General features: G+C 43.9%; 1 protein-coding gene across 5 annotated transcripts in view; it reads left to right on the top strand.

Annotated features, from left to right (window-relative positions):
* The window catches only part of APLF (aprataxin and PNKP like factor), an 87,875-nt gene extending 60,511 nt beyond the window's left edge, over window positions 1-27,364 (top strand). For 3 of the 5 annotated variants that reach the window (XM_037896015.2, XM_037896017.2, XM_043543917.1), the window contains 3 exons: window positions 5,700-5,746; window positions 9,075-9,116; window positions 24,581-27,364. In XM_037896015.2, the coding sequence (XP_037751943.1) occupies window positions 5,700-5,746; window positions 9,075-9,116; window positions 24,581-24,789 (298 nt within the window). In that variant the 3' untranslated portion in view covers window positions 24,790-27,364. The remainder of the gene's footprint in view (window positions 1-5,699; window positions 5,747-9,074; window positions 9,117-24,580) is intronic. The other 2 variants (XM_037896016.2, XM_043543920.1) reach the window with 2 other exon arrangements.
* Window positions 27,365-27,631: the final 267 nt, after the last annotated feature.

Raw genomic sequence — 27,631 nt, 5'->3', positions numbered from 1 at the left:
GCAGGTGAGGAGCCCTGGGCTGATAAGGTGGAAGATGCATCTGACCCATCCTCAAATTATAATTGACAAAATCACTTACATAGTCAAACATAGATATAAAATGAATGTGAACTACCAAAATACTGTCGGTACTCAGTTACAGAATATCTATATCTGTTAATACAAGATTTGAAGCAGCCACAAAAAACTGAGAATTCTAGTCTCACTCATGTCTCTCTGTAATGTATTCATGAGAATTGTTGTCTGAGCATTTGCATCAAAACAACTTTCTGTGACTTAAATGAGGATCCCAGAATGGCCGGATCATCTGTCGAGTAAGAATTGAATTGAAACCACAATCTCATTTCATCATAGCCACTGGTGCAACAATTGTATGGTAACTGGTTTTTGCATATACTATCTTGAGTTGGATTTGAACTGGGTACATAGTGATGAGTGGCATTGCTTCTATTATCAGTCTCTGGGTCATGAAGTTTCCCCAACAGCACTGCTGCTGCCATTAACCATATTCTGAGAGGGCCATGGATCTGTGTGTGTAACTGGAGTGTGGAAAACCTCCCTTTCATCCTGGAAGTGTGTTCTTGTTGCAGGGAGCAGGTATTTCTGGGGAAGCTTACGTTACCACTGCCCATGATGTATCTGAATAAAGTCTCCAGGTATTAATTCAGCCACTACTCACAAGCCCTAAATTCACTCATTAAAAAATCTTGAATAAATACATATTGAAGAGTTACGCTAATTTTAAACTATACAAAGTCTAAAACTTCTGAGCACAGGTTAATCACAACTCTCTGACTTGGATGACATATATCTAAAATTCAGAAAACCTGAATCTTGAATAGTTGAAGGTCAGATAATCATTTTCCTATACCATCAAGTACAAGCCTGTGTTTTTGTATATTGCGTGTATTTTTAGAGGTGCTGAGCACCTGCAGTTCCAGCTAAAGTTAATAATTGCTGAGGGTGCTCAGCATCTCTGAAAATCTAACCCCAAATCGTTAGTTGTCCTGAAAAATGTTCTGTAGTATTGGAACACTGTTTAAATGTGTAGTAAAACAGAAAACATTAAATTCAACCGGAAATATTCTGTTTTTCTGTCTGCTGAGAAATACAGCGATATGGTCGGTCCCTGATATAAATTGTAGAACAAAGCACAATAAAGATAATTTGGCAGAATACACTCTTCAGTATGACACAAAAGTGAGACTTTGATGTTTTAAAAACAACTTTTTATTGTAAAATTGGACTCATGCATGTTCTGAAAATCCTCATGAACATGGCTTAACTTAAATGTCCCTTCATATGCGGCGAAAAATGTAGTGTGAAGTTCTGAAATATTAAACTGTGTAAACTATTGTCATAAACTGCTTCACTCTGAACACTTGTAAAAACATTGTTAAAAAGAAACTGAAACTAGTACTGTATATTAAGACTATTAGGTTGTTCCAACAGAAAGTTAGTCTTTCTGAAATAGCAGAAGTAAGATTAAATAGGTATAGTAGCTATCAAAAGGCTAGACGGAAAAAAGATGAGAAAACCTCCATCAACAACTAGGGTTGCCAGGCATCCGTTTTTATCAGAATGCCCGGTCGAAAAGAGACCGTGGCTGCTGAACGGGCCGCTAAAAGTCCGGTTGGCGGCGCAGCAGGGCTAAGGCAAGCTCCCTGCGAATCACGGATGTGGCCGGCGTGTCTGCTTCTGAGAGCAGAGGCAGCCACTGCGGCTCCACATGCTGCCCCCCCCCCCAAATGCTGGCTCTTCAGCTCCCATTGGCCGTGGTTCCCAGACAGTACGCAGAGCCCCCTGGCCCCTCCACCTAGGAGCCGGACATGCCACATGCTTCCTGGAGCCCCCTAAAATAAGCGTCATCTGGTCCCCAACCCCCTGCCCGAGCCCTGAACTCCCTCCCGCACTCCAAACTCCCTCCCAGAGCCCCCTGGTGTACCCCAAACCCCTCATCCCCAGCCCCACCCCAGAGCTTGCAAACCTTCCCACACCCCTGCCCCACCCCTGAGCTCCCTCCTGCACTCCAAATCCCATGGCCCCAGCCTGGAGCCCTCGCCCCCTCCCTTACCCCAACCCCTGCTCCAGCCTGAAGCCCCATCATGCACCCCAAACCCCTCATCCCTGGCCCCACCATGGAGCCCTTGCCCCCAGAGCCGCTGCCCCAGCCTGGTAAAAGTGAGTGAGGGTTGGGGAGAGTGAATGACTGAGAGAGGGGGGATGGAGTGAGCTGGGGGTGGGGCCTCAGAGGAGGGGCAGGGCAGGGGTGTTTGGTTTTGCGTGATTAGAAAGTTGGCAACCCTAACAATAACTGAAAAAAACACTGTCTTGTACGGAATGTTACTTGTGTTAGTTAGCTATCACCCACTAGACCTGCAACTTTAAGTGGAAAATAAGAAAACCAAAAGAAAAGGGGCAGACACCATCAAATGAGAGGGAGGGGAAAACCCCCACTCTTGGAGTCCTTTGTCTTATATTTCTGTCATCGATAGGTTACCACTGGTCATGTGATGGACTCCTGGAACTGTCCATGGTTTTCCTCCAAAACCCTCACACATGTCAGGACTTACCTCATCTGGAGAATGTTTTATTTATAGTCCAGGCGCACGTTATCTCTAAACAGTCTGTGAACCTATCAGTAGAAGTCCAAGTTCCCAAAACAAGTCAAAGTAGACTTATTCTCTTAGCAAGACTCTGGTTAGGAAAATTAGGCCTTCCCATAACTCCACACAAATGGTCTATTATCCTTAGGCCATTAGTCTTTTTCCCAAAGCCAGGCTCTGTCAATGGGTGGGTTCCACTGCATTGACTGACAGTACAATGTAATTTCTGAAAAGGGGGGAAGGCCTGTTTTGGGGAGCAGAATGGACGAGCAAAGCTCAAGGAGACCCCAAGATCAGTGGATTTAGACTTTTTTGCTCCTCAGATCCTCTGGTTCTGGAGGTCCTGTAATTCTTTCCTCCAGAGGGGAGCCTTCATGACAAATACCACATACTGAATCTAATGAAATTTTGAGAGTCCTGTTGATTTTTATCATGGGAGGTACAGTTTGGCTCTCAGAATTGTAGCCCTGATCCAAAGGCCATTGAAATCACTGGAAAGTTTCTGTGTTAGCAATAAATTCAGTGAGGAGGACAGGGTTACATAGTTTGTTTAGGGATATTCATAAACAAAGAACTGTAGAAACTAGAATTACAGACTGTAGATCCAATGTCCTACATTAAACAGATTTAATGAAAAGTTACTGTTGTCTTCAGAATTGCACTTTTGAGCGAATATGCTAGTTGTACATATCTCATTTCCTTTGTAGGCCAGATATCATTTGTTTCATACTTTGTGGCTTCACACTGTTTTAATTCTATTATTAAAGGATAACACTGTCATCTAAGTATGGGGTCCCCTGTGATTCATGATGCAGGCTTTCAGGATCTTGCATGATTGGGGTGGGGGTGGGGGGGCAGGGGCAAGGTTTTTATGACTCTAGAAGCTTTGTGACACCTGTAATAAACATTCCAGTCAATTGCATGTGATTGCCACTCTTTATTTTTCCTGTTTCTCAGTGTGCAAGTTTAGTAAATAATTAGCCCTTCTGACAGCTTCTATGAAGACAACTAATTATACAAAAGATTTAAGATGAAGAAGGGGTAGCAAATTAATCTTGATTTTTTTTTTTCTTGTGAAGTGGGAGGTGATTTTATTTTTATCTATCACCATATTTCTACATAGAGGTAACGAACTGTCTTCTTCCTCCCTTGCACTGATCTCTGCTATTAACACTCTAAGTTATTTCTTATTGATGTTAATGAGATTTGAAAACAACTTCAAGGGAAAGTTGAGAGCACTCCTGTGAAATTAAATTCTAAACAAAATATAATTCTTAATATTGGTTTACTAATTAAGGTTCATTACTGCAAGATGCTGAGTACTCTAGTTCTGATCCAGCAGAGTACATGAACACGAGTGGTCCCATTGACTTCAAGTGCTGTATTGCTGGTGATTAGAAAAAACAAACAACCTATCTTGGGTGCTAGCTTGACTGATTCTTGGGGCTGGGAATTGAGAGGAAAAAATAGTTTTTACTTGTAAATGGAGCATATTTGCATAGAAATCTGTGATAGATGATAAACAAAAAACCCTGCAATAGTGTTTTTAGAGTCTGTTTCCAGCGTACAAATCCACTTTATGGGGGATTTTTTTCAGTGTGTACACTTCCTGCAGAATATTCAGCACGTGAACACTGTCTACAATGGCATTTGAAGTTGAATCCTCTTTGACATATATGAAACTTAAATGTAATAAGTAATTAAAATGTAAAATGATTAATGTTTAAAAATAATTGTGCATATTCCTTGCTGAAGTCAGACATTTATAGTATTATATGGCTAACTTTAGCCTTTTAAAAATATATTTCCTACCCCTTTTGTAGGGTATGTGCATGGGTTGGGCATTGGAACTCATCTAAAAGAGTCTGGGAAATGCATAATGATGGTTCTTAATAAATCAACATTGTGACGGGGTCTTTGGGGTGCAGCCTGGGCTGTGGGACCACTGAGCCTTCCAAACCCACCAGTCTGGGCTGTCTCTCACACTATGATGCTAATGTCAAGCTACAAGCCTCTGATAGGCACTACATTTACATAGATATCCACAGTACACAGACATCTCAGTAACACGTATAGCGATACTTCATAACTTCACATACAATGATAGTACATAAAACCCAACAGAATATTAATGTTCAACAAATCAAATGATTTGAAAATGACTTTTAAAATACCTCACAAGGCATGCATTGTACAAAACATATAATCATATCTCAGTGATGAATATGGGGGTTCCAGGGTGCTATTTGGAGGTACAGGGTGTCACAAACATGGACCTATTCTGCTTTTGAAAATGGTGAACAAACTGTGCTGAACAAATGAGGCGTGTAGGGGAAGGATGGTGCCGTGATTAGGACACTAGCCAAAGACTTGGGAGGCCTGGGTTCAGTTTCCTGCTCTGTCACCGATTTCCTGTGTGGCTTTGGGCAAGTTACTTATTCTCTGTGTGTCTCAGATCTCCATCTGTAAAGCGTGGGTGATAAGAACATAAACATAGCCATACTGGGTCAGACCAAAGGTCCATCTAGCCCAGTATCCTGTCTTCCAACAGTGGCCAATGCCAGGTGCCCCAAAAGGAATGAACAGAACAAGTAATCATCAAGTGATCCATCCCGTCACGCATTCCCAGCTTCTGGAAAACAGAGGCTAGGGACACCATCCCTGCCCATCCTGGCTAATAGCCATTGATGGACCTATCCTCCATGAATGTATCTAGTTCTTTTTTGAAAGACCATATGAAGTAGGAAATACTAAGATGAATATACTAAAGATTGAGGCACTGAGGTACAGTATGTGGGGTCTATAAGTGCCATAGATAAATACATATGAGAATGCTGATTCTAGAGAGCTAAAGTCAGTTATATTGATTATTTTAACATAAAAGGTTTGGGGGGGGGGGCTGTTTCTTTTTACTATTATATTGAGAAAGCTGCAGATACATGATTTGAAACTACATAGTGATTAATTTAAATTTCATTCACATCCTCAAGTTTGATGATTACTTCCATTGTGCAGTGAATAATTCTTGAATGAAGAAACGTGGAATGCAAGGGCAGGAAATTATTTTATTGTATTGGTTTTCATTCTTTGCAGGAAGAATCCACAGCACAAGCTTGAATATAAGCACACTGCACCTCCAGGTAAAGACTCTTATTCAAAACTTTAAAAATAAAAACAGGGATACACACTTAAAAGGGGGTATGAAATGGTTTATGTTTCTGTTAAGCTTTACTCGTTTGTATTTGTCACTTACTGTATAACTCTGTAATGTTGCCATTCCTAATGCTTTAATTCCTTCCCTGCAGTTGTCCACAGTAAAGATTATTGCTTTTCTACTTTACTTAAGATTTATTTCACTAACTATTTTAGATGTCTTTTCATCTGAGTAACCTCACCAGGTGGTTCAACGCTAACAGTATGACCTGTACATGCATGGCTTTTATACCATACAGACAAACACCAAGAAGTAGTAGATATTTGAATCACTTGGTGGCTTTTACTCCAAACACTAAATGGAACAAAAATTCCATAATTTGAATGACTCTGATTTTTAAGACAGGACAATCCCAATAAAAGGAAACAAATGATGTACCAGGCTATTGACTTTACCACAGTATTTACTACTAATTAAAATGTATATCTAAAAAAGAGTTCAGTAATATTAGCATATAGCGAGCCGTACTATTTTGCAGTTGTATTGGCGTAAGAGTTCACAGTTCCTCTTGGGGTTTTTTTTGTTTTTGTTTATTTCTGGCAGGGGATCTGAAGAAAATAGTACAATGAGAGAAGGGGTTAAAAATGCAGAATATAGTGCTTGTGATATTTGTTTAAAAAAGCTTGTCTATTTTCTAGACCAGTGGTTCTCTGTATCTGAGATACCAAGTAGTTCCATATTTTCTTTGGGGAACTTAGAGTTTAATTAGGATGGAATCTAAGCATTCATTTAAAAGCTGTTTTTCTTGCATTTCAGGTAGAAGTAATTAGATTTATTGAACACTTAGCATTGGAAAATATTGCAGTTTGATATTTTTCTCTAAGAATGTTATCGAATTTTCTTTTTTTAAGTTTACTAAGCTTTTTCAAGAAAAAATATAAATCCATCCATAACACATACAAACAATGCAAGATTTTTAATTTAATACAACTATGCAAATGTAATGCCACTCTGTTCAGAGTTTCCCAAGAGTTAGGGATCACGGCAACGTTATCTCTACAGGAGACAGTGCAGTTATTTCAATGACCCAGATCCAGACCTGAAAAATTAGCTCTGTGTAACTCAAAAGCTTCTCTTTCACCAACAGAAGGTGGTCCAATAAAAGATATTACCTCACCCACCTGTCTCCTATTTCAGTAATAGAATAATCTAAAAAAGTAATGTAAACATTCAAACATTTTGCTATATTTACAACTTTTTAAAATGTTCAGCTATTGTGTCCCTGAAGGATGAACAAGAAACCAACATGCCTACAGGGTTGGAGCTCTGGGAAGGAGTGTACTCAAGCAACGGTAGAGTTATGGGGTGCTGGCACTAGTCTTGGAGTCCTGTCAGTTGGATTGCAGGGTCTCAGCTCTCAGAAAGGGGTGTTAGACAGAGGATCTGTATCCTGAGGATGTGCCCAGAAACCCCCAGCCAGAAGCAGTGCCTGGCCTCTGTTCAGATTCAGGAAGCTTAAAGCTCACAGGACCCAGTGAAGTGAAACCGAAACACAGCAGCCTAGTGCAGTGCTTCTCAACCAGAGGTCCAGGGCCCCCTGGGGGGTCGCAGGCAGGTTTCAGGGGATCCGCCAAGTAGGGCCAGCATGAGATTTGCTGTGGCCCAGGACAGAAAGCTGAAGTCCCACTGCATGGGTGTGAAGCCCAGGGCTCTGAGCCCCGCCTCAGGGGCCAAAGCCTGAGCAGTGCAGCTTCACAGGGGCCCCTGTGGTATGAGGCCCCAGGCAATTGCCCTGCTTGCTACCCCCTAACACCAACCCTGGCTTTTATATTCAGAAAACCTGTTATTGTGGCACAGGTGGGTCGTGGAGTTTTTACAGTATATAGGGGAGCGGGATGGGTCAGAAAGGAAAAGATTGAGAACTCCTGGCCTAGTGAGCTCTACCAGGGCAGTGTGAAATCATATACAGTAGCTCCTCACTTAACGTTGTAGTTATGTTTCTGAAAAATGCAACTTTAAGCAAAACAATGTTAAGTGAATCCAATTTCCTTGTAAAAATTAATATAAATGGGGGGGTTAGGTTCCAGGGACATTTTTTTTTGCCAGACAAAAGGCATTATATACATTTTAAACAAGGAATTTAATACAGGTATAAGTTTTAAACAGTTTTAAACAAGGAATTTAATACTACAATCATTGCTGAGTATGAAGCAATGGGAGGTGCCCCCGCCTTTCCCCACACAGGCACAGCCCACTGGCACTGAGGATGCAGGCAAGGAGGCTGAAGTTGCCATAGGCTAGGAGAAGCCATTGTGCAGCAGCAGCGGCAGCTTCCCCTATTGTGCAAGCGCCAGGGGCTGGGGGCTTAACCCTCAGCCCGCCCACTCCACCCCTTCCCCCAGACCCCACCTTTAACCCACCTCTTCTCCCTCCCCCACCTCCTCCCCCTTTACTCCGCACACCGCGTCCTCGCTCCTCCTTCCTCCCTCCCTCCCCTGCCTCCTGCCCATGGCAATCAGCTGGTTTGCGGTGTTCAGGAGGGAGGGGGCAGGAGCGAGGACTCAGCGCACAGGCTCCCCCTCCCTCCCCTGCCTCCTGAATGCCGCAAACCAGCTGATTGCCAGAGGGAGCGGGGAGGAGTGAGGACGCAGCGTGCAGGGTCCCCCCTCCCTCCCCTCCCTCCTGCCCATGGCAATCAGCTGGTTTGTGGAGTTCAGGAGGCAGGAGAGGGAGGGGGGAGGCTGCACACAGAGTCCTCCTCACTCCTGCCTCCTGAACGCCTCAAACCAGCTGATTGCTGCGGGCAGGAGGCAGGGGGAGCAAGGAGAAGGCGCTGATCCGCGAGGTCTGCTGGCGGGCAGGAGGCGCTTGGGGGGAGAGGCATAGGGGAGCTGATGGGGGCTGCCAGCTGTGGACAAAGCAGGCAGCCAAATGACGTTATAGCAGAGCATTGCACAACTTTAAACGGAGTATGTTCTGTAATGGAGCAGGGACATCAGATGAAAACAATGTTAAGCAAGAGGACGTTAAGTGGGGAGTTACTGTATATGCTTTGCTGGCACAGAAAAGGTGTGGGATCAAACATGGAAAAGGTGTTCATGAGAGGATTACTATCTCGGGAAGTGGTCAGTAATCTGAAAAAGACCAGTCTCATAAATACATACATGTACATAGTAAATACAGTCACCATGACAGTTACATTAAAATGTGGGAATGTACTCTTTATTTTTGCGGTCTCAGTTATTGATACATCACAGATTTCTTCTAGATTGTAGTTTCCTTGGTAATAGTGGGGTTTCTTTTTTCCCATTTAGAAACTGAAACAAGAAGAACCAGACAGAAAACTACTAAAAGAGGTTAGAAAGTTCTCATTTTCTAAATGGACCTGTTACTGTTGGAGGGTTTTTTTCAAAATCATGCACATGAAAGACAAAGCAGGTTAAATGTATTGGTTTCAGTTAGAGATGGTGTAATATTGAAGCACTTTATTATGAATGCTACTTGCTAGGTCTCTAGTTGGGGAAAGTGCATTATTTTCTTTCAGTGAATACCCCACTTTGTACTGCATGTGAGAGTCCTTAAATTGGGTGTTCTATGTAAATGTGTTCCAGATAAGCAGACCTAGTTTTACTCTGGAAACGGCAAAGTATCTTTTAACTTGAAAGATGAACACTGAGTGACTTAAACCAATTAATTCCCTAATATTGTCTAGAGGTAAAAGGCAATAAGATAAAAGGAATCAGTATTTCAGCTACAACTGTTTAAAGGCTGGCCAGTAAAGGCTGACTGCCCAAAACATTGATGTATTCCTTTTTGCATTAAGCCGTTTTCTAAAGAACATGAAGGCAATTCACTTCGTGTGCATGTATGCGTGTGCCATTGAGCTTTTCTTACATTTAATTTTGTATCTGAAATATTGGTGCCTCATAAGGTGTTCTGAATTAGAGGTTCACTAAAATGGAAGTGTAGTGAAGAGTTAATGCTTACCAAATAGAACACTGCTTGATCATTTTTTATCCGTATGTGAAATATTAACGTTCTCTTATAATGCTGTCACTAAAGATGTGTTGATTTGTTTTAAATTGTTTATGCCTCGTTTTGAACAAAGGTCACTAAGCAAGAGATACAAAACATATGTTTATATTTCTTAAAACAATAGAGCTACTGTCAAGTGCGGCTTCTTTGAGTAGTGTCCCTCTGGGTGCTCCACTGTAGGTGTATCTGTGCCCCTGCACCTCTATTTGGAGATTTTAGGGAGCAGTGTCCGTTCAGCTTGCACATGCTGTCCCTCTCTGATGGTCTGCCTAGAGGCTATCTACTGCTGTGCTGGGGAACCCCTTCATTTCCTTCTCAACCACCTTTGGCGTCCAAGGGAGCAAGAGTTGTCCCTTCCTTATCTGCGTCATTAGCATAAGTAGTAGTAGGTTTTGGTGCTTTTGTTCTTTTGTTGTTCTTAATAGTTAGTGTTTTATTGCCCAGTTGGATTAAAAAAAGAAGAGCGAGAAGAAAAAGAGCTTCAGTTTACATTTTTCCCTTTTTGGGGGGGGGGTCCCCCCTTTGTTCCCTTAAGGGTGTTTAGAAGACATTCTAACTTCTTGCAGTTTAAAAATAAAAAGAGGAAAGAGGAAAAAGTGGCAAGAATATCTCTCTTCTGTATTCTTCACTGCTAGAGTGTGATACCACCCTCCCAACACCTGGGGTATACCGGCTCTCCCCTGCTTCAAGAGATGCCTCTCCTTCAAGGAGTCGATTCCAGACATTCTGGACAGACATTCTCACTGTGTCCGGTGCTTGGGGGAGGTCCCATATCCCTGAAAAGTGCTCCCTCTGCCAGCAGCTAAAACAAAGGTCTCATAAAAAACAGGAGCTGAAGTTAAAACTCCTCCTTGTGGAGAATGCACTTCAGCTACCAGAGGACTCCAGTGCTGACCCCCGATCATCCCTGGAGCTTTCAGTTTCAAAGGGGAGGTAGAGTCAAAAAAAAACCCTGGCAGATTCCCCCTGTAAAGGCTCGAGGGAAAAGGGCTTCAAGACCTCAAACCAAGTTGTTGGCCAGCCAGAGGGGTTCCACAGCGTGATCAGCCACCTCAGTACCTGCAGCAACATTGTGTGGTACCCAGAAGGGGCCTCTGCTATGAGCTCAGCCGCACTGCCTAGAGACACCAGGGTCTCAGGCAGGAGTGCTACCCACTAAGGAGAAAGACAATTACCGTACTGTCTCTAAAAGCGGTACCAAGTAAACCTTCAGTACTAGGTGTGACAAAGCTCCTGTCGACAAAGTGCTCTGCACATTTACAACCATCGGTACCGACGATGTACCACGGACACTCCTCTGTGGTACCGAGTGGGCCAACAGTACAGCAAGAGTTCTGATGCCCTAGAGCCCTGACAGTTAGGGAAAAACCGCAATCCCCATTGCTTGGTACCCCTGGAAACCTGTTATAACAACATCCTTTGGCAAAGAGTTCCACAGGTTGACTGTGCATTGTGTGAAAAATAGATATAAAAATAGAGAGAAAATGTAGTGTGAGAATGCAAATTTATAACATGTATGGCTGTTAAAGCAATGGATAGTGGTGGTAAATATTGAAGGAAAGTAGATGGATGGGAGATCCAGGCCTGATCCTACAAAGGGATCTGTGAGAGACCCTTATGTCTGCATAGTATGTGAATTTGTGATCTCATTTTTTCAGAGAGAGTCAACAAGGGGTCTGAGTGATAGATTCTTTCTTCTTGATAGCTGTATGGCAGTAGCAAAGGATCAGCCAAGGAGTAGGTGGGAGACTGAATTGGCACAGAGAGAGACCAGAGCGGGTGTAGGAAGAGGTGATTTAATAGAAGTAGTTTGTAGAATGCTCTTGAAATGAAGAGACTGATTTTTATAGTGGATACAGAAGTGAAGTTTTTCTCCTTCGCTCATGTTTCAGTGGGCTATGCTGTAGATTAGAATTCTGATGTGTTAGTGATCAATGTCCCCTGCCTATGCAAATTGTAGTAATCTCCATTTTGCCACTGATGTTGCTGACAGACGCTCTACCACTGCCAGTGACAGGTAACTCTGCCACTGACGATGCTGATGGATGCATTGCATCTGCGCAGAGACCCATTAAAAACCCTTTCATTGCCCCCATGAAGCCCATTGGGATCATGGCCAAAGAGAGCAATATGTGCTTAATGCTTCAAACTGGTTTTAAACACTTACATCAGCAAAACTTTTATTTTTAAAATCATGTATTTAATTTCCATTACTTTACAAAATGGACATTTTCCTAAAAAAACAGCTGCATTTGTTCAGGCCCCAAACTTATTGTGAAGAAGCTAAATTTGAGCTGCCAGGATCATTACAAAATTGATGTAATGGAAGCTTACTATAAACTTATTGGATCTCTAATATTGCACAATTTGTCTATATTTGAAACCTCCGTTTTCTGCAATAGGCAATGCTTGCACCCTGCTGCTCTTGCTAATGGATCAAAAATCATCTCATTATCCTCTTCTTAAATGCATTAAATGCTTTATGCATTGGTGGAAATGGTGTAAAATCTTCATCAGTTTATTTACCACATTTTTTTTCCTCTTACTTGAATTAGATTACTGGTTACTCTGATTGACATTCTATAGGCAGGTGATATTACACGAAAGCTTATGCTCAAATAAATTGGTTAGTCTCTAAGGTGCCACAAGTACTCCTTTTCTTTTTGCGAATACAGACTAACACGGCTGCTACTCTGAAACCTGATATTACTTTATTACTCAGCTGACTGTCTAGTATTGTCATGGAGTGCTGGTCTCCTCTGCTACTTAATGAAGCTAGTTTTCTTTGTGTCAGTGTTTATTTGTCAAAGCAATTACTTAACCATTACTGGTACTGCTGTATGGTCACGCAGCAAGTGGAACAGGGAAGTTGCATTTATTTTCCCCATCTCAGTTGTTGCACTTTTATCTCCCCTCAAGACCCATTTAGTCCCAATCTCTTAGCATGTTGATACTGCTGCTTCACTGGCCAAAAGTTCATTTTATGGAGTCTAGTTATTTTACTAAGATGTCATAGGCTGTAACATTAAAAGTTTTTTAAAAGTGCTCAGGTGTCAATGGGATTTGAGCACTTTTTTGAAAATCTGGCTACGTGCACCCTAAAAATTCCCAGTGGCCTGAGCTCACCCGTTCTTTAGCAGTTTACTTTTCTAGAGGGCTCCCACTCGAACATAGCAGACTGAAATGGATTTCATGTTACCTCCCAGTAGTTCTGTGGGTTTTGCTCTGTCAACAGATCTTTGAGAAAAGAGAGCAGATCATTTTCCATAGAAATGTTCACTATAGAGTTTATCAAATTATGGAATAGTTTCCAAACATTGGTGAGAGAGTAAATGTAACCCTCAAAACTGCAGTTGGTTAATGTATTTCAAATGTAGCCTTTGATTAATGTCAAGTGCAAAATTCACAAGTCACTAATAACAGAATCTTTTACTCAGGCGGCGATACAAATTTATTATAGGAAATGAGACTGGTGAATCACACAGACGCGAGGATTTTATTTGGTATTTAAATACATACAAGTAAAATCAAAGTAATAGAAAAGCAATATAAGTGTAGCAGACAAATCCCCTGCAATGTGTATTCTCTCAACCGACGGAGACCATCAGACATATCAGAGAAGGAGCAGATGGAAGGAAAAGTAAATGGAGAAGCACCGTAAGTAGGAATGAGGTTGCAGATTTTCACCATCCTGTCATTCTGATGTCCCAACTAGGGGTTGGTATGACCACCTTTTTATACCGTTTTCCCTTACATCCCCCCACATTTAGGACTATATTTGATGTAGGTCTTGGTTCCCATCCATATTTGTCATTCCGAGGGATGATAATTAAGGTTCTGGTTGCTAGCATAAGCTATTGGAATCATATATTTCCCAATATTTCTAACACGTTAATACAGATACTGAAAATCATAGAATATCAGGGTTGGAAGGGACCTCAGGAGGTCATCTAGTCCAGCCCCCTGCTCAAAGCAGGACCAATCCCCAACTAAATCAAAATCCATTATTTCAAGCTTAAATTTCCCTTTTGTGGTTTATTTGTTTATCACAAGGTGCATATTGCAAAATCTTACATCCCTACATCAAGCATATTAGGCTAATTGTCTAGGTCTTAGAATTTTTGCAAAGCCTATAACAAAATTTTTTGCATTTGTTTTCCCTACTTGTACTACAGCTTTAATTATTTTATTATCAACATTGTTAAGCATTTTAACTTTCCCTAACCTATAGGTTATAGTTTTATTTTAAGAATAAATTTTGCAGGGTTAGGTCAGGGGTCAAGGGCCAACACAAAGAAAACATTGCTGGGCTCTACTTCTCCAGTAGGAGTATGGGTGAACCCAAAGATCACTGGCATGTGCGTAATTTATGTAAAATGTGAGCCACTGATGACACTGTGAATCTGAGGTGTGTGCCAGATCTTTTCACGAATGCTCCTTTAAAGCCTTAGCAGTGGTCCTGCTGTGAAAATGATGGACAAGAATGGTTGGTTCCCTGACCTCCACAAAAATACCAAAATCCTCTCTACTTAGAGCCAAATCTGCCCAGAGGATATGTACATACGATTCCTATTAGGATTTTGGTGCAGGTTACATTTATATGTCTGAGGGCGGAATTAGACACATCTTTCCCATCTGAATCCAGGTTCTGAGTTGGCTCATAGTAAAATCTCTCTTTTTGCATGAATGAGATGACACTGTATCACCACAGAATGAAGCGCAAAACAAATGCAAGATTCTTTAATTGACCTGTAAACTAAACTGTCAGATTGGGATTGTTGAATGTATTTTAGAATGGATGGAAACCCTAGTTGTTCTTCGGGTGCTTGCTCATGTCTATTCCATATTAGGTGTGTGTTCTCACCACATGCACCGGTGTTGGAAGTTTTTCTCTCAGTGGTATCCATAGGGGACCGGCTCTGGCGCCCCCTGGAGCAGCACGCACATGCCATGGTATAAGGGGCGCTGCCGGCTCCCCCCACCATCAGTTCCTTCTTGCCGCCAGTGATGGTGCTGGAACGTTTGCTGCTTTGGCTAGCATTGCGTTTCGTTCAGTGTTTCTTCCGAACGTTTTCCTGTAAAATAGTTGTAAATGAGTTAATAATTCTCTTAGTGTTAGTTCTAGTTAGCGGTCCCAGACGGGACTCAGCCTCAGGAAGGGACATGCCCCGATCCCCAGGCTTTAAGCCCTGCGATCATTGTAAGTGGCCTATGCCCATCGGCGACCCGTATGCTAGTTGTTTGAGTTGTCTAGGCGAAGGACACGTAAGTAACAAGTGAATCTGTAAATCCTTCAAACCCTGAACAAAAAGGGAAAGAGACATCCGTCTCAGGGTGCTCCTGAGGGAGTCAGCACTGGCACCGGAGCAGAGGTCCGACTCAGCCCCGAGCATCACAGCATTGGTGTGGAGTGCCCCGCTGGCACTGTTTTTGAGTCACCACCCATCCGCTTCCAGTCAAGAAGCCGAAGAGAAGCGTCAGGGGATGATCCCCCACTTCCCATAAGAGAAAGGACAGGGCCGGAGGAGAGCCAAGACCCGTGCCGGGCGAGTCGACGCCACCATCAGGGAGTCGGGCCCCTCTCAAGTTGAGCAGTCGAGTCCATCCCACACTATGCCTGCCACCCTAGACAGTGACGAGGGCCTCCATCATCTAAATGTCCCGTTGACACCGGAGGCCCTGCAGGCAGCACAGGAGATCCTGTCACTACCAGTGCCTCCCACACTGGCTTTACCGGTACCCCGGTCTAAGGGTAAACCTCCCTTGGGATCTTATAGTGTGTCCCCACCTCAGCGGCACCGCTCCCCATCATGGGGGACGTCCCGCCAGCACTTGCCCACTCAGAGCCATCACGCCTGGGAGGCAGGCTCAACGAAGCCCTTTTCGGTCTCCAGACCCTCAGCACCGACAGCGAGATTCAAGGTGTGGCTTGCTGGTAACCTAGTGCAGACCTACCAAGGTATGTGCCCCCCGGAAAGAGCATCAAGACCGGCCTTTAGTGTCCCCACAGCCATGGACCTGGTCATGCGAACCATCACTGAACGCGGCCACCAGTCACCAACCCACTTTCGCCAGTCCTTGCAGTCGGGAAGATCCTCCCAGCGACTGGCCCACTCCCAGGTCAGGTCCTGGTACCAGTTGAGTAGCGTGAGTCATAGATCACCGGTTTGCCGACGGTCCCAGAGTTCCCACGCGACGTCGAGGCCTCAGGAGGCAGGAAACAGCCCCTCCCCTCCCCAGGCCCATAAGCAGACAAGGGAGCAGCCTGCTGGACCACCAGGGAATGTGGTAGCACCCACAGCACCGGCGTCGTCCTCATCATTGCCGGACGAAGCCATCATGGGTCCCCCTCACCCAGTTCCACAAGATGATGCTAAGGCTCATCAGGAACTATTGAAGAGGGTTGCCTCCAACCTGGGGCTCCAGGCAGAGGAGCTAGAGGAGCCATCGGACTCCCTGTTTGACAACGTCTGCTCCACGACACCTGTTAGGGTGGCTTTGTCCCTGCACGAAGGGGTATCAAAATTATTAATGCCCTGTGGCAAACCCCCTGCTCCCTGCCTCCCATTTCAAAAAGGGCTGGATGTAAATACTTCGTGCCAGCTAAAGGCCATGAGTAACTCTACACCCACTTGGTCCCAAACTCTCTTGTAGTTGAGGCTGTTAATCAAAGGGAGAGGCAAGGGCAACCCGAGCCTACGCTCAAAAATAAAGACTCGAAGAGGCTGGATCTGTTTGGGCAAAAGGTTTATTCATCTTCTAGCCTTCAATTGAGAGTGGCCAACCACCTTGTCCTGCTTGGCCACTATGATTACAATATGTGGCAGGCCATGTCCAAGTTTGAGGCTTCACTTCCCAGAGGGTCCAGGAAGGAATTCCAGGCGATCCTTGAGGAGGGCACTGCATGAGGGTGGCCCTCCAGGCAGCTTCAGACACGGCGGATTCCGTAGCTCGCACCATGGCCTCGGCTATCTCCATGCACCGGGCATCCTGGCTGCACCTCTCTGGCCTGTCGACAGAGGCTCAGCAGTCAGTGCAGGACCTTCCCTTCGACGGCCAGGCCCTGTTTGCAGCACAGACTGATAGTAAGTGCATGCGCTCAAGGACTCCTGCACTACCCTGAAAACTCTAGGTCTGTACGTCCCCGGTCCAGCCCATAAGCGGTTCAAACCACAGCCAACTCAGGGCCAAGGGAGCCAACCCCGGCGGAGCCGCCCCACAAAAAGAGCAGGAGCTACAAACGCCACCCGAGCCACCCACCCCCTCCCTCAGCCCAATCAGGCTCGACCTGCAATAAGCAGGGGAGCAAGCAGGCTTTTTGAGGGTGCGCCGGAGGGTGACCTACCAGATTATATGCCAGATCTATCTTTTGTGCCTTTCTCTAACTACCTTTCCTTTTTCCTCCCAGCATGGACCACCATAACCTCAGACCGGTGGGTGCTCAGTACAGTGGTGCAGCGTTATACCGTACAGTTTTTATCCCCCTTCCCCATCCCTCTTCAGGGACCCCTCTCATGAGAGTCTCCTCATGCAGGAGGTAGAAGGGTTGTTGCAGCTGGGTGCGGTGCAAGAGGTTCCCTGTGAGTATGGGAACAAAGTGTTCTATCCCAGTACTTCTTATCCCAAAGGCCAAGGGCAGTCTACGGCACATCCTGGATCTACAAGACCTCAACAAATACCTAAAGAAGTTGAGGTTCTGCATGGTCTCCCTGCCCTTCATCATCCCCTCCTTGGATCCGGGAGACTAGTATGCCACCCTTGACTTGAAGGACGCATGCTTTCATATAGGCACTTCCTACGCTTCAGGGTGGGATCAGACCTCTGCCAGTTTGTGGTCCTCCCTTTCAGCCTAGCGACAGCACCAAGGGTGTTTACCAAGTGCATGTCGATAGTTGCGGCTTACCTCAGGCATTGGGGTATCCAGATCTTCCCGTACCTGGATGACTGGCTGGTCAAAGGTCGATCCAGATCTCAAGTCCAAAGGGATGTCTCAGTGTTGCAGGCCACATGCCGATCCCTGGGCCTGCTGGTAAATGACAAAAAGTTGACATTAGTTCCAGTGCAGAGGATAAAGTTCATTGGAGTGGTGCTCGACTCCACCTGTGCCAGAGCGTTTCTGCCCCAGGAAAGGTTCCAAGCATTGGTGGACCTCATTGCGGGAGTCTCCGCATTCCCCCTGACCACGACCAGGGTTTGTCTGCACCTGCTGGGACACATGGCAGCATGTACGTATGTCATCTGCCATGCCAGGCTCCAGATGCAGCCTTTATAGCAGTGGCTGGCGATGGTCTATTCCCAGTCCAGAGATCACCTGGAAAAGGTCGTTACCATCCCGTTGACGATACTTACCTTGCTGCAATGGTGGACGACCCACTGTTGGTCCTGGAAGGAGTTCCATTCGACAGCGCTTGTCACTCCATCGAGCTGATATTGGATGCCTCGGACCGAGGCTGGGGAGCGCATCTCGGCAACCTCCAGATCCAGAGCATGTGGTCCCCGGAGGAGATGACGTTGCACATAAACGTCAAAGAGCTCAGAGCGGTACGGTTGGCCTGCAGAGTCTTTCTACCGCACCTGGCAGGCAAGGGGGTGAGAATGTTGACTGACAATATGGCCTCAATGTTCTATATCAACAGGCAAGCGGGAGCATGCTCATTGGCTCTCTATCAAGAGGCTCTCCGATGGTAGGATTTCTGCATCGAGCACGCGATCCACTTGGAGGCCTATCACCTCCCCGGTGTCAGGAACATGCTGGCAGATCACCTCAGCAGATCCTTTTTCTCTCACCACGAGTGGTCACTCCATCCAGAGGTAGCCCGGACGCGCTTCCAGAGGTGGGGAACTCCCCAAGTGGACCTGTTCGCTGCCAGACAGAACAGGAAATGCCATCGCTTCTGTTCCCTGCAGGGTCTGGGCAAGGACTCCCTCCCTGACGCCTTCCTCCTGTCATGGTTGGGGGGACTGATGTATGTGTTCCCGCCAATCCCGCTCATCAGCTGAGTCCTGTCAAAGATCAAGAGAGACAAGTCCCAAATTATTATGATCGCCTCGGCGTCGCCACACCAACATTGGTTCGGCTCACTGATGGACCTGGCGGTGGCCTCTCCCTGGACCCTTCCCATCCAGCTGGATCTGCTCTTGCAAGATCACAGTCCTCTCTTACACCCCAGTCTTGCCCCACTCCACCTCACAGCGTGGATGTTGCGTGGTTAAACTCAGAAGAGCAGGCTGCTCTAGCGAGGTCCAGATAATCCTCCTGGAAAGCAGGAAGGCTTCCACTAGAGCAGCCTACCTGGCCAAGTGGATGAGGTTCTCCCACTGGGCATCTGAGCAAAGTATTTCTCCAACGCACTCCTCCTTACAATCTATCTTAGATTACCTGCTCCATTTTAAGAACCAGGGGCTGGCCCAGTCCTCTGTCAGGGTGCACCTTGCAGTTATCTTCACTTTCCACCCGCCGCTCCAAGGTCAGACGGTATTCTTACATGACATGTCGGTCCAATTCCTGAGAGGCCTCGAGAGGCTTTACCCACCGGCCTGAGCCCCTGTCCCACAGTGGGACCTTAACTTGGTGCTTTCTAGGATTACAGGCCCGCTTTTTGAGCCTTTGGGCTCCTGCTCCCTCTCCCACCTGTCATGGAAGGTTGCTTTCCTTGTAGCCATAAAATTCGTGAGACAAGTGTCGGAGATTAAAGCTCTGACATTGGAACTGTTGTATACAGTGTTCTGTAAGGACAAAGTTCAACTGCGACCCCATCCGGCCTTTCTGCCGAAGGTGGTGTCTTCCTTCCATGTTAACCCGGACATCTTCCTCCCGGTGTTTTGTCCCAAGCCGCACACCACCAGTGAGGAAAGGAGGCTGCATGCCCTGGATGTCAGACGTGCCCTGGCATTTTATCTGGAGCATACCAAGACCTTCCACAGGTCGACGCAGCTCTTCATCACAACAGTGGAGAAGATGAAGAACCTTCCAGTGTCTTCGCAGAGGATTTCCAATTGGATCACCTCCTGCATCCGGACCTGTTACGAGTTGGCACAGGTCCCGCCACCACTGATCGTGAGGGCCAGCTTGACCAGAGCTCAGGCGTCCTCGGCAGCCTTCCTGGCACATGTTCCCATCCAGGACATTTGCAGAGCCATGACGTGGTCTTCAGTTCACACGTTCATGGCGCATTACGCCATCACTTAGCAAGCCAGAGATGACGCTGGGTTCGGCAGAGCTGTGTTGCAATCTACACGTCCGTGAACTCGTACCCGTCTCCGTTGGCAGTGTTTGAGAGTCACCTAATATGGAATGGACATGAGCAAGCACTCGAAGAAGAAAAGACAGTTACCTTTTCTGTAACTGGTGTTCTTCGAGATGTGTTGCTCATGTCCATTCCATGACCCGCCCTCCTTCCCCACTGTCGGAGTTTCCGGCAAGAAGGAACTGAGGGTGGGGGGAGCTGGCAGCACCCCTTATTATGCAGCATGTGCGTGCTGCTCCAGGGGGCTCCAGAACCAGTCCCCTATGGTTACCACTGCGAGAAAAACTTCTGGCACCGGTGCATGTGGTGGGCGCACACACCTAATTTGGAATGGACATAAGCAACACATCTTGAAGAACACCAGTTACGGAAAAGGTAACTGTCTTTTCCCGAGAGGCCATGAGTAGCTTTGAAAAGCTTTAATTGAAGATCTTTCTGAGACCATCAGTGGTTGATCTGATTTCCTCACATTATTTGTGCTTACTTCTGCCATTACTGAAATACTTAGTCTGGCTGTTCCTACTCACCAGGCTTTTTTGAGACATGTTTGCTTACAGTATCTAGTTCCACAGCAGCTGACTTTAGGTGCCACCCCTCTGGCACTGCTGCTTCAGAGGTAGCGAATGCAGTTGTCATGCAGTCCAGTTTGGGTCATCTGCATAGTGAAGTCCTATCAGTTAATACTTTTAAGTCCCATTTACATTAAAAATAAGTGAGTGTTTTATGGCATGTACCGCTACAAGAAATACAATTCAAGTAACGTGTCCCTTGTCAGCTGTAGCAGGGGTATGTGTGTGTACACAGGCAGGTGGCCAGCTGAACATGAATATCTGTGGCAGGGTGATGGTATAACTCAGTTATTTTAGAGAGTCTACATATTAAAGATGCAAGGCACTTTCAGTGAGAGTAAACTCACATTTTGTTTCTTTGTGCTCATATGTGTCTTTTTTCCTGTTTATTTTAGATAACTTAGATTAATTAAAGTGCTCTTAATTGTTGCTGGAGACTAGGTGGGTGAGATAATATATTTTATTCGATCAGCTGCTGTTGCTGTGAAGCTCGAAAGCTTGTCCCTTGCACCTGCTAATTGGTCCAGTAAAAGATATTACCTCGCTTGTCTTGTCTCTCTCATACCCTGGGACTAACACAGCTGCAATACTACAAACAGCAATGGTTAATATTTGCTGACTCTTTCTACAAATGTCCTATCTGCTGGTTCCAGTGGTTGCTCCCAAAGGTCAAAGCCTGTAAAAGGCTAGGATCAGCAAGTTCACATTTGAGACAGTCCTTGTCAGCTGTGAATACTGTATCTTGCAGGCAGATATGGTTCCATTAACCTTTAGTACATGCTGTGTGGCACAGCTGCAGTGTTAAGCAGAGTAGAGCTGACATTTCCATATAAATATATTTAAAGTCTAGCAACCAAGAGAAGGGTACTGACTAGATGACATTTGACATGTTTAGTTCTTAATCATTATCCTAACTGCCACCAGAGGGACTGCTAATTGCTTAGTGCCTATATAGAATAAGAGGCCAGGGTTTGAAACGTTATCTAAGGGTAGAACAGTGGAGGATCAGAGCAAAAAGGGCCAATAAGGCTTCATGTAGTCACTGATTCTGTTCACTGTTTTGAAAATTTGTGCCTGTCCATTCTACAGCTACCCAGATGAGTGGTCTGCTTTGGCTATCAGCTATATAGAATCCTCTTACGAAGAGCTTTCATATCTCTAGCAAGCAAATTATCTAGTTCCCAAGAATAGCTTTTTTAAAGAGGATGTGCGGCATCCTCTTGGAGCTTCTTTTGTGTAAACACATTTTAAATAAGAGCCTCAAGGTCATCTTGATAAATGTGGTGCCACTACAAGAGACGGTTTTGTCAGAACTGCTTGCTTAATAAGCTGCCTTAAGAGCCATGGGATTGAGCAAACTTCGTAAGGAGCAATAAAAACACCTACGCTGTTCTTTGCTGGAGTCTGAAAACGAAGCAAGAAAAAATGTGGCTTCTTCTTTTTTTTTTTGGTACCATTTTAACTATTTGTAGGACAGTGGCAGAATATCAACAGGCTGATGAAAATAGCCAGCAGCTCCACACAACAGTTCACTTAAAGATGATACAAGTAGTGCTCTGGAAGTGAAGGGGGATTTTTTTTAAGGTTCTGGGCTTACCATACCCAAGAGGGCCAATCTGCCATCTTTACTCACATTGAGCAATACACTACTCTCCAAAGATCCCATATATTTCAATGGGGCTACTCGATGGGTAAGGTGCTATTCAACAGGCTTAAGAGGTCCAGAATGTGGTCTATAATAGGTCCAGTATCATACAATCATCAACCTGTATTTTCGTTCTTGCCAAATACTCTTGAAGCAGGTAGTTGGGTTTTTTTTCTTAACTGGGCAGGGTGGGAGGTGGTTAATGGACAATTGTGGGAGACTTTTCAGAAGTTCTTGAGCACCTCCAGCTCTTACTAAAATCATTGGGAGCTGCAGGTACTTATGAAAATCACTCTCATGAGAAGACTCGATCCTTTCAAAGAGAGGGACGCAGTGGAATCAATATATTCTTTTCTTCAGTTTTCTGCTGCTTTCCTTTTTTCTTCTTCTCCACCCTCCCGTTTGTTCAATCCTGTATGTCTCCTTATTTCCAATTTTTCCTTCCTTTGTCTTGCAACTTTACTGTATTTTCACACCTTTTCTAATTGTTTTGTTTGAAATGGTGGGGATTTTGTTTTTACCATATTTAGGACACCTGCCACTTATCTGTTCCCTTATGAATCTGCTGCTCCATAGGCCGTCAGTGACTTTTGTAACAAACAATACCATTTTCAGCAGTGAAGTTAGTGGGGTTGGGTGGAAATGATTAGTTGCTCCTTTTAGAGCTGATGGTAGGTGGTAAAACAGCAAGCAAGATGGTAGATTACAGCCCAGATTGGCAGAGTTGGCAAGTATTTGATTCCTTTCTAGGCACACACATCATAACTGGATTGTCCAAAGCAAGTAGTTAGATCCAGAGGACTGTGGACTAGGTTTTCTTGGATTGTACTCTTGTCTCCTCCACAGATTGCTGTGTGTCTTCCAGCAAGTCTTTTAACTTCCCTGTGCCATAGTTCACCCATCTGAAAAATGAAAGTAATATTTTATAGTGGTGGTTGTGACATTCCCCAGGGTGCAACTTGAACTGCTGTGTCCCCTTATCTCTCTAGACTGGGACGCATTTTACACTGCTTTGCTAGTGGGAACACCAAACCCTCTAGGCTCTATTCATTCACAGCCACCAGCATGTTAAAACACTCCCAGCTGAATGCATGAATGTATGCCCAGCCATCCATGAATAGATACAGGGTGACACCCACATATCCCTCAATCCCGGCCTTGCCCCCCAAGAGATGTGCGTCTTGTTCAGTACTGGACTGTACAAGCTCATAAATTAGTCTGCCATTCCAACAAAGGGTAATGAATATGCACGAGCCCAGTTGACTTGAGTAGAGAGTCAATCAAACGTGCTGGTTTAGATAAAACAGTAAAAGAAGTTTATTAACTAGAGAAAGATTTAAAGTGATTATAAATGATAAGGTATATGAGTTAGAATCAGTTACAAAATAAATAAAAGGATAAACACACAAGCTAATTCCTAAACTTTACCAAGGCCAATAAGTTTAAAAGCAAAAAAGTTTCTCTCACCCACAAGCTTTCAGCAGACTGTACTGGCTGGAAAAACCTCCAGGCCAGGATCACTCCCCCAGTTCAGTGGTGCATCTTTGTCTTTCAAGCAATCTTGCTGCTGTGAGTAGAGATGGGGAAGGAGAGGTATCTAGAGGCATTTTCCCCACTTCTTATGCTCTAACCCTTTGTACTGGAAAAGTCTTTCCTGGGTCATGAGGTCAGGCAGTTCCATGGCATGTGTGAGCTGCCAGCTGTCCTTCAGATGAACTGTAAATTTCTTGTTTACAACTCCCCTGCTGGTGAATCTCCGATCTTAGCACCTAGCTTTTAGCACCCTGCTGGCCTGCCAGGGTGCCTTTGTCTTTGAAAAAATGGACTGAGGGCGTTACCCAGAACTACAGCATATTTCAGTAACAATCATCTAGCAAGATCTTGTAGCTCCATATCCAGTTGATACACACATTTTAACAGGACAGTTACGTTCAGTGGATTATGAGTTTTCAAATGATACAAGGCATACTTTGTACAAAATACATCATAATCATATAAATTGGTGAACATGGGGTACATGATGTCAGATGGGGTACAATGTTTCACAGTGATGAGAAGATTACTTAATATTTATAAATGCTTTGGGATCATTGGGTGCAAAGTGCTATAAATATAACTAAGTACAAAGTATTCTATTAATAGAACAGCTAAATAATCCCATAAATAGTTTTGTAATAGTTGTAATAATTTCTGGTAAAAAAAATAAAAGTGAAATTACTGTAACTCTTGAGCTAACTGCATTATAATAAGCACCTCGTAGATCTAGATTTTTCCACAGCACTTGAAGTCTATACTTTAATCTCTTTGCGTTTTGCCCTGTACAGGAAAAAGTGTTTTGGAGGAGGACAGCGATAATGATGGTGAACCGAATGAATATGATCTGAATGACAGCTTTCTAGATGACGACGAGAAAGAGGAGTATGACCCTACTGATGAAGATTCCGATTGGGAGCCAGATCCTGAAGACAAAGATAACGAAGATGTTGAAACACTTTTGAAAGAAGCACAAAAATTTATTAAAACCAAAAAGTAGTTTTGTCCAAATGATGTGAAGTACTTACAGCATACCTGTTTACAGGATTGGTGGGGGCTGGGGAATGACTTTGAAAGCCAACTTTACCCGTGCTTGAGACACTACAAACGGATTTTTAATGAGGAAAAAATGAGCAACAGCTTCATTTTCTTTTGATACACATTGTTTTACCTTCGACTTCTTAACTGATGAAGTCAAATAATAAAGTCTGGGATTATATTGTGGTTTAACTGAAGACTTTTTTTTTAAAACGTCTCTTTTCCAACTTCTTAGCAGCTCATATTGTCAGAGGGAGGATTAATGGGTTTGAATGTAGCTATTAACATTCCTCATGAATATCTTTCTATGCTTGCAAAAAAATAAGGATTGTCGACCTACCTTAAGGAGGTTTATAGTTTTGCGAAGGTGTAACATATTCCATGCTAAATAAAGAAAAAGTAATATTGAACAACTTTTTTTATGGCAGATCAAATCATTCTCAGTTCAATAGGAAGTCTTTGTTAAACCAGTTATTTTTATTAGTTTGTTATTCAGCTATCCTACACTATTGTATTAAGTTTTACCAGGCTGTTAATAGTGGATGTCTTCACTTTATAATTGCACTTATTTCTCTGACATTCCTGGTGTAAATTGCTAATTTTGAAAACTGTCTAAATAACTTGGGGAAACCCATTTTTTAAAATTTATGCTAAATTTCAAATTATGTCCCCAAATCAATTCTAGTGTATCTTTTTTTCCAGTCAGTGTACATTGATGATACTGTCAATTTATGTTTAAATGGCTGGTTCTACAAACTGACTAAATTATGCTGAGCTTATTTAAGTGAAGCTTGTAGTTTGTTTGCCTAATGCTTCCCATTAAGGCCCTGTTTTCAATTGGCTTGTAACTTTCCCTAACTTTTAAACTTTTCAGACTGAATGTTAATGGAAAGTTTCAGCAAAAATGGTTTAGCCGTTACTGAATACAAGGTTAGGAGAAAATACATTATTTTGCCTTGATTTAAAAAATATCTTAAAACCATTTTGTTGAGAAGATCCAGCACATCCATGCTTTGGAGCAGGGATTTGAAATTTAGCAGAGGGAGGGGGTTGTCTCCCTGGTTTCAGGGATGTGCCTTTTGCCGTCCTGGTGAAAATCTGCCCATATTTAGTAAAGAGCCTCCATACATTGCACTTTGCACATGCTCACTAGAAGCTTGTTAGAGTTTGGCAGCTGACTTCTCTGAAGATTGCGTCTGCGCTGAGTATGCTCCATCCCCTCACAGCGCCTGCATTTAATCAGGCTGCGCAAGCACCATCACCGCAGAATGACTGAGCATGCCCCTCTCCAGGGGCTCTGTGGCACTTTCTCTACAGTTGCTTCTCCCAGAGGCCATGGGTCACTGTGGGGCTCAGTACAGGAACTGAGAGCAGAGTCTTTTCTGTGCTGTCAGTGATCTTCCTGGTGATGCCTAGGCAGTGAGGAAGAGGAGGAAGGGACTTGATTGGAATTCTGAGGCGCGAAGGGGGTTGGGGGGCAGCATGGTTCCACATGTTAGGATTGTTTTTTCTTTTTTTTTAAAAAATGAAGCTATGGCAGAGGAAAAAATAGCATGTGATCATGTAATTAAAGATTGTATCATAGCGTGTATGCACAAGGAGGCTGAATTAAGGTTATGTGGGCATTCCTTATGCAGGAATTTACTAACTTTTGAAGGCTTGACTTTGCAAATATAACATTCTTGTAACGTCGGGGAGTTTTGTATGTAATAGTATGTATATTGGCTTGTATCTCCATGTCTGCAAAGGCACTACGGGTTTTCAGAAATGTTCTCAGCCATTAAGATTTGTGATTTGACAATTATTTAATTTTTTGAAAGGGCTTCAGCGAAGGAGTTCAAATAACCTGCTAGTGTCTAAATCTGTATTGAGCTGTATTTGGAAGCAATATAATATTTTCAAAAATTGTGCATCAGAAATCTGGCTCAGACTTTAGAAGATTGAGTATGAATGATGACTCATGATCTTGTTCTGCATGTTGAGAATTTGGGAATAATTTGTTTACTGTCAGAGTTGTTTCACTTGAAAATAATTCTAGTCATAGATGAGTTTTCTGCGTTTATCTGATTTCATATGTGACCTTAGCAACATTCAGCAAGCAGAAACATTCTGTACAGTAGTGTCACAATATGAATGTCCATCTGAGCCGCTCCAAAGAGTTGAATTAGAATTTTCTATTAAAATAAAAGTAGCGATTTTCATCTGTGGAGGTTATCAAGGTCATACATGTAATCACAAAAACAAATCTAGAAATCACTTGTAGCTTTACATAATATTATTAAATATAATCCCCCCAGGATTGAAATAAAAATTATATAGAGAGGGTAACTGACCAACTGTTATCAAGAGCCCGCCACATTTGTTATAGTAGTATGCTGCAGTATCGTCTACTTAAGTCAAGCCTGAGTTCTGATATTTTTCCTTTTTGTCTCCCCCTCTCAAAAGCAAAATAACTTTTCCATGCTTCCAGTCTGAAATGTGATGGATTTGTTGTAGCTCACGAAAGCTTATGCTCAAATAAATTGGTTAGTCTCTAAGGTGCCACAAGTCCTCCTTTTCTTTTTGCGAATACAGACTAACACGGCTGCTGCTCTGAAAAAAATCAATCAGATACTTTCTTCCCAAAATTTCTGAGGTGTAAATGAGATTCCCCAAAGTATTTGTATTCCTTTTTTCCCCAAGCTTTCCACACATTGCCTGCTAGTGAGCCAGATCTGGCCAGTCAGGTGGTGGCCTTCCCATGCTAATAACTTTTGGTCACTGTTAACCTAGACCACATTAGACTGGCCAGTGAGGGGTCAGTT

Source organism: Chelonia mydas, chromosome 3 (assembly GCF_015237465.2).
Source record: "Chelonia mydas isolate rCheMyd1 chromosome 3, rCheMyd1.pri.v2, whole genome shotgun sequence".
NCBI classification, from domain to species: Eukaryota; Metazoa; Chordata; order Testudines; family Cheloniidae; genus Chelonia; species Chelonia mydas.
The sequence above is the reverse complement of the archived record's forward strand: the minus strand, read 5'-3'. Positions and strand labels throughout refer to the sequence as shown.